The 7,194-nt window shown below is 36.9% G+C and overlaps 1 protein-coding gene across 1 annotated transcript; it reads left to right on the plus strand.

Moving 5' to 3' along the window:
- The first annotated feature begins 2,803 nt into the window (after nucleotides 1-2,803).
- On the plus strand, nucleotides 2,804-4,364 carry LOC136825213 (probable glutamate receptor). The gene is made up of 3 exons (XM_067081238.1): nucleotides 2,804-2,946; nucleotides 3,332-3,422; nucleotides 4,056-4,364. The coding sequence occupies exons 1-3, from the start codon at nucleotides 2,804-2,806 to the stop codon at nucleotides 4,362-4,364; spliced, it is 543 nt and encodes a 180-aa protein (XP_066937339.1).
- The last annotated feature ends 2,830 nt before the right edge of the window (nucleotides 4,365-7,194 follow it).

Consider the following 7,194-nt stretch of genomic DNA (forward strand, 5'->3'; position numbering starts at 1 on the left):
AGGTTATTATTATTATTATTATTATTATTATTATTATTATTATTATTATTATTATTATTATTATTATTATTATTATTATTATTATTATCGTTTTATATGTGCGCTATTTCATATGGGAAAGGCTTACAAGACCATTTACTAATAAAAAAATTTATATCAAACAATATTCTCTTAACCAAATGTTAAGCAGAAGACATGAAAATAAACATACAGACGGCTCAGTTGAGTCTGATGAATCTATTGAATGAGATCTAAATTATTAACCATATTTATTTTGTTGTATGATTAAGACAGAGTTACACAAAATGATATCCTTATTCCCATTAAATTGGTGCAATTGTTAGTTAGTTCCATTTTTGGTAAGGGCCCGTGCTGGCATAACTCCCACTTAAACTATGCTAGTCACTCCACCCAGAAAGGTGTTCAAAAATGTCAAAATGAAAATATGAAACAGTGGATGTTATGATGGTTGACGTTCTAAAATTAAAACGGTAATTACGTTAATATGTGGTGAATTATTCATCAATAAGAGTGTGGTTATATTGACGTTCTTTCACTTTTCTTTTTCCTAGCTTTGTGATTTACTTGTTATTCTCATTTCGTTGCTATTCTGTTCTCTGTGTTCTGACTTCCGTCACATACTGGCATTCTGCGCTGTGGAAGCTCGTTTTTCGGGCTTGTTTCATACGAATATTTGCATAAACCTTAAAGGTGGAAAATAACAATTAGTCTATTAACAGGCCCTGCTACCTGCTGAGAGGATGGCTCCGACTCTGAATGAAGCGCTGGAGAACCCCATCGTTTTACAAGCACTCGAGGAGAACCCAAAATCCTTCAGGTAGGAAAATAATTTTGTATAATTGATCAGTCATCTAAACTTGATATCAGACGATTAGATTAAATAAAAATTAGGGAAGCTGTAAAAAGAAAGTCTTTATGCGGTGGGGATAACTTGTGCTGTGTAAGATGAATGAACAAAATGAAACCCACAAAATGTTTTCCGATGACTTGAATAGCATTTGCAATGTAAATGAGATTGCCAGAGGGTTTGTTTTCAGACGAATCAGACAGCACTTGCAGTTTCGATTAGATTCTCAAGATTAATTGAATTGTCACCAAAAGCTTATAAGATGATGCAAGTTTTTTTTTCATGACTGGAGTAGGATTTGCGGTGTCAACCAGACTTACATAATGAGTGAAATTGCCACAGAAGAGTGTTTTTAGGCTAAGGGGAAGGTACTTGGTAGACATCAGATTCCCTGAATGAGCACAAAAGGCCGTTTTCAAGTGATGGAGATATAACTTGCTGTGTCGGAAGGGAAGTAACAAAAGGTAGTTTTTTGGACAACAGAGACAGCAATTGCAGTGGGGAGTAGATTCCAGACATTGGCTGGTGAAACTGTCAGGAGATAGTATCAGACGAATATTGCATTTGCAGCATCAATTAAATTCCGAAGGGAGTGAAACCATCAAAAGATCGTTTTCAAATTACTTGGAAATCACCAAAGTGTCAGTTAGGTTACCAAATTAGAGAAAATGTTTAGAATGTGATTTTTATATGACTGGGATAGCACTTGCAGTGTGTATTATAGACCAAAATGAGTGAGGCTGTCACAAAATGACCACTTCCAGCGTGTGCAGAGAACACTTGAAGTATAAGTTAATTGATAAAATTCGCGAAGTTCTCATAAGATCGTTTCTAGATTCGACTACAGCGTCACTTATTTATTCTTAAAATGAGTGCCACTGTTACTAACAATAGTTTTCACACGACTGGGATACCTATTGCAGTGTAAGTTTTCACATAGTAAGTAAAACCCTCACAAGAGATCGTTTTCAGACGATGGACAGCACTTGCAATATCAGTTCATTCTCAAAATGAGTGAAACTGTTAAAGGATTGTTTTCAAACGACTGGGATAGCATTTACAGTGTCTTTGAGGTTCTCAAAATTTGTGAAATTGTCATCAAACATTATTTTCAGACAAGAAGTTTTTCCATCAGAATACCAAAGGTCTAGAGAGTATTTTTATATGTCGACGTATATCCTCCTTTCAGGAATCAGGATTTTCGTTGTTTTTTTTTTTTTTTATCAAGTTACGGAACTAACTTTCTTACTCATTCAAAGAAATGGCTTAGTTCACCTTAGTGGACAGAGTCTTCATTACCTTATATTTCTAACTGGTGGAATAACATGTATCTTATATTCTAGCCTGGAGGTTCATTCTTCTTCATAGACATTCAATACATTATAATTGTTAAATAAATCACTTATGCTCTCCCCAGTAGGTAAGGGTCATCTTATATTACACTTGGACTAAAGTAAACTCTTGCTTTACCTTGATACCTACAGATCAAACAATATATGAAATAAACTTAAAACTTGTGTCAAGAAAAGAGACAGTTTAAAAGATTTTCCATATTGAAATGACTGGTACGGCCGACAAAGGTCAAACTGAAACCCGAAAAAGCTAAGAAAAGACCAGGGTATAAAGCACATAGTTTTTAATTTTATAAGTAAAGAAGGTAGAAAATGTCGGGCAGGTCCAATGGTCAGTTTTGATTTACTCTGGCTTCTGAACAGGTGTTTGCAATGTTGTATCTGCATTGATGAAAGTTTGAACACAAACCTCAAGTTCTTACAATACGAATGATAAAATCAGCACGAGAGTTACTTTTTTTTTTTGCTAAAGTTGTTGGGTGATTGAGTAAGTGCCTGAGTGAATTAGAAAGTAACTGAATGAGAGAATACAATTAACAAACACTTTTCCAGGTTCCAGGAAGCTCCATCCTTAGTCATCACAATGGTGTCCTGGCCGACGCATACGCGTATCGGCGAAGAGGATTACAATTCCAAAGCAGTTCTTGAAGGCATTCCAACCAACTTCCCCATCGAAGGGCCAATGTCGCATATGCTAGAAATACTGTCAACTTCTCTTAACTTCACGTAAGTCCCAAGGAAATTTAGGATGCGTGTGATTTTTTTTCATTGGGGGTTATCAAAATTAAATCAAGCCGTCCGTGAATTGGAGAGAGATTTTTGCTCAGGCTGAAGATAAATATTGTGTGGGATTGTTATTTTGAATCTTGACCTTTTCAGCTTCCTTTTTCTACATGTGAGCTAAAAGGAGATTCTGGTTCTGGTCTTCCCCATATTCGTCTTCCTCCTCCTCCTCGCCCCGCTTCCTTTTCCTTTTTCCTTTTAACTAAACTGAGCGACTCTCAACTTCCATCAACAATCCTTGAATCAATGAACATTAATTAGGCCAAATTATCTTTCAGAAAAATCTCTAATTTATAAAGAATGATTTACACTTTATTTTCATGATCAGATATAAGCAAGTGGTTCCCCCAGATAAGTCCTGGGGAGTTCGCGCAGACAACGGCACTTGGTCAGGGATGATGCGCCAAGTTGTTCAGAAAGTAAGTGCTATTCTTCGTATCTTTTTCTCTTCCACTTCCTCTGTAGGAGGCACGGCCTACAATGCGCCTTTTGTGGCGCACTGTTGGCAGTGCTACTAAATCTTAACAGGATCCCTTCGGCTTCCAGTTTCATAACTTTTTTTTCACCCTTCATAAGTTGTCTTTAGTCGCTCTCCACAAAGCTGTTCAAATTCTTTAACATTTCACTTTAATTTGAGATCAAATACAAAAATAGCATTCGGAGACCAAAAGTCTCCAATAGGAATAAACGATTCACATCCAAAGGTTCCTTTCCCTCCCAAAGCTACATTCCTATCTTTCCCAAAACTGAATGACGTGTTGCGTCGCGAGGCCCACCCTTTGGTCAAATAGTCGTTAAAATATACACGACTTTTTGAATAATCTTGCTACCAAAGAAGACAGACGGATATACAAATGAACGTACAGAACAAACAAAAACATAACCTCCTTGGCAAAGTCGACATAATCCACCTCACCTCTCGAAAAAATCGAAAACAGGCAAATGGTCGTGCAAACGCGAAATTGAAAATCAGTTAAAAAAGGGCGATTAAAGGAATGTTTAAAGTGATCAATTGTTCTTGAGTATTATTGATTTCCTATTCTTTTCCACAGGAAGTGAACCTAGCCCTTGGGCCTTTCACCGTCATCAGTAGTCGCTATGAGGACTCGGACATGTCCATCCCTTTTTTCTTTGACAAGTTGGCTATGCTGGTGGGGCGTGGGAGTGCTGCCATCGACCCATGGAGCTTTGCGATGCCCTTTACCCCAGTGCTGTGGGGCATTTTGTTGGTCATCATGATGGGCATTTGCCTCTTTCACATGCTTCTCGAAAGCTCCTACCTTCCGAGAACGAATCGTCTCAGGCTCTTTGGTGGCATCTTGTTTGAATATATGCAGCCGCCTTTGGAAATTGGTAATTAGTCGTAATTTGTATGTTATATTCTAGTGGCTTTCTCGGTTTCCTTCAATTGACGTAATTTGTAATTCTATTCCTGATTAAGTTTACCCTTGCTCATATAACCTTACTATATTCTTCAAGAGGCAAGTCTACCTCTTTCTTCGGAGATAAGTTATGTACTGTCTCATTCTTTTTATTGGGTTATTCGGACCTGGGCTAGACAAAGGCATCGGGTTTCCTGCCCCATTGGCTACTCATTAAGAAACTACACATATTTTGCGGAACAAAGTGGTAGCCCGTACGGAACCGTACAGGAATGATCGATCGTTATTTGCACGGAGTTAGCCGGGAGCACCTCATTTTGCTTGCATTGTATATACAGTAGATAATGTTATGTTGGTTAGGAGGGTTGGTGTCCAGGGAGGGTAGAAATGCGTTCAGGTCAGGTAGGATGACTTTGGGTTGAATAACGACCATCTGGAACTCCCGTACAGCTCCATACAGGAGCTTCAGCAGTCATTAAAAAAAAAAAAGTGACTTGAATCATACTCTCTGACAGGCATAATCAGGACAGCCTGGCGAAGTTGGCACCGGCCGCTGTTGGGATCTTGGATGATCTTTACATTTTTAATGACCTCCAGTTACTTGGGAAGTCTCAAGTCCATGATGGCGCTGCGTCACGTCCCCCATCCAATACAAACTGTCCGAGACCTAGTCGAGAGCACGTCTGTTAAGATTATCATCGAACATAGGACCGCTTTCATTGATGCCTTTCAGGTGAGACGTTAGAGGGTAACGAGAGAGGTGGCCATTGTCTTGAGATGCTGCATCATCAATAAGAGCTGTCAGGAGACAGCATATCATTATAATATGTTACCATCAAATTGTAATGTGTTATCATCAAATTATAATGTGGGTTTATGTATAAGACCAGCTTTTGTTCTTCATAAACCTGCTTAGCGTTTTAATATTTTAATAAATTTTGCACTCCTTTCTAGAAAGTGTCCTTTGGTGACATCATGAAGCTAAATGAAGCAGGGGAAGGCGGTCGCTACGTGGACTATCGAATGAGTGACTTCATGTTGTACAGAGACTTGGTAAGAAGAGGAGACCACGTCCAGATATTCGACACTCTAACGGCACTTAAGTACAGCGCTCAAGACTTCACGCAAACTGGTGAGGCGTTTAACTTTATTACCTGCTCCAGGCTCTAGAAATGCAGTGTGGCCGAAGTAGTTTCAAGTGGAGAAAAGACGGGTAACAAGGAAGGAGCAAAATTTTTAAAAGTCTAATTGTTTTGTCTAAAGAACATGTTCAAAGAGTAACTTTTGAGTAAATGGCAACCTGATCATTTAATAAGTTGCCATGAATAAAACGAATAAAAAACTTGGGGATTTTAGAAAATTAAAACATTTAAAACAACTGTGACCCTGAAAACCATAATTACCATTCAAGAAACCTATAAATTCCACCAAATAAAAAGGGACCTGCAGGATTGGCTACATGAGGGACTGATAATAAGGTCTCTGAAAATAAATCTTGGAATACGATGAGATAATTGAATGTAAGGTTTTCATATAAAAAGATCACTGCAAAGGGGAAAACTCCGTAAAAGCTGGAAGTGAGTTTAATGTCAGATGACTTTTCTTTCTACTTTCACTGGCGGTAAAGACGGAGTTTTCAGAGTTTAAAAACTTCAGGAGTGATCACAGCCATAGATTCATTGGTTCACAATCTATACATAATATACACAGGCAAACAAGGTGTTGCCTAGGGCTTAGATGATATATTGAGAAAGCCTGTAAACATTATTTGCTTTGGTCACGGGACGAAAGTGTTGTTAAAGAACGTGAGTGTCTGCACTACTATAAAACTTTACAGTAGAAAATTAAGAGTTTTTTTTATGTATCTTTATCATGGCAAATGTATTGAAAACTTCTTTATTTATTTTGATGACTAAGAGTCACAGAGATTTTACATATACCAGTTATAATTTTTTAGACATCTGTCCCAAGAATAAACAAGGAAAGTAGATGACAGTGTAGTCTTTAATTTTTTTTATTTTAAGGTTGAAATTTCTTTTACAATTTGATTGCAGGTGTTTATCTCTAGGCAAATAAGAACATCTGATAGAATTTTGATTCTCTTTTCGTTTTGAAGTTGCTAATAAAGAATAAGCAATTAAAATTTCTTCTCATTGGTTTTAGGAAAATGCAACTTTTACCTGGCGAGAGAGACCTTTATTCCAACCATGTACGGGATGGTTGGACAGAAGCGCAGTCCTCTCACACCTGCTATTAACGCCAGGTTAGGGTTCCTGTTTTCATGTTTCCCCACCTGACCTGGATTTTTCACTGCCCTTTTTATTGCCTGGTGCTTGGTGCTTATGTTTTTGCGTTTTCCGTTTTTTTAAATGTTGTTTTTGAACTTTTTTTCAATTTTTAGGCTTTTTTGTTACTAGTTTTTATTGTAAATATTTTTTTTTCATACACAAAACAGTTCATATACAAATATTATCATATTCTTATGAGTATGTCGTCCTACTTATTAATAATATCTATCTATCTATCTAATACCAATATATCTATCTATCTATCTATCTATCTATCTATCTATATGTGTGTGTGTGTACGTGTACGTGTAAAAATATATTTATAAGTACTACCGAATACTTGAGGATACATCAGTGCTACAAAAATATTTATGTATTTATCCAAGTTATGTAATCCAAAATTATTATCTGTAATGCCAAAATATTTATCTTTCTATCTGTCCATCTACCTGTCTATCTATCTATCTATCTATCTAACTACTGTATATACATATAAATATATATATATAGTATATATATAT

This window comes from Macrobrachium rosenbergii, chromosome 37 (genome assembly GCF_040412425.1).
Source record: "Macrobrachium rosenbergii isolate ZJJX-2024 chromosome 37, ASM4041242v1, whole genome shotgun sequence".
In the NCBI taxonomy this organism is placed as follows: Eukaryota; Metazoa; Arthropoda; class Malacostraca; order Decapoda; family Palaemonidae; genus Macrobrachium; species Macrobrachium rosenbergii.

Coding starts and splice junctions, on each gene's coding strand:
- LOC136825213 (XM_067081238.1), top strand. CDS start 2,804: ATGGTGTCCTGGCCGACGCATACGCGTATCGGCGAAGAGGATTACAAT. Junction 2,947..3,331: donor TCAACTTCTCTTAACTTCAC/GTAAGTCCCAAG, acceptor TTTCATGATCAG/ATATAAGCAAGTGGTTCCCC. Junction 3,423..4,055: donor TGCGCCAAGTTGTTCAGAAA/GTAAGTGCTATT, acceptor TCTTTTCCACAG/GAAGTGAACCTAGCCCTTGG.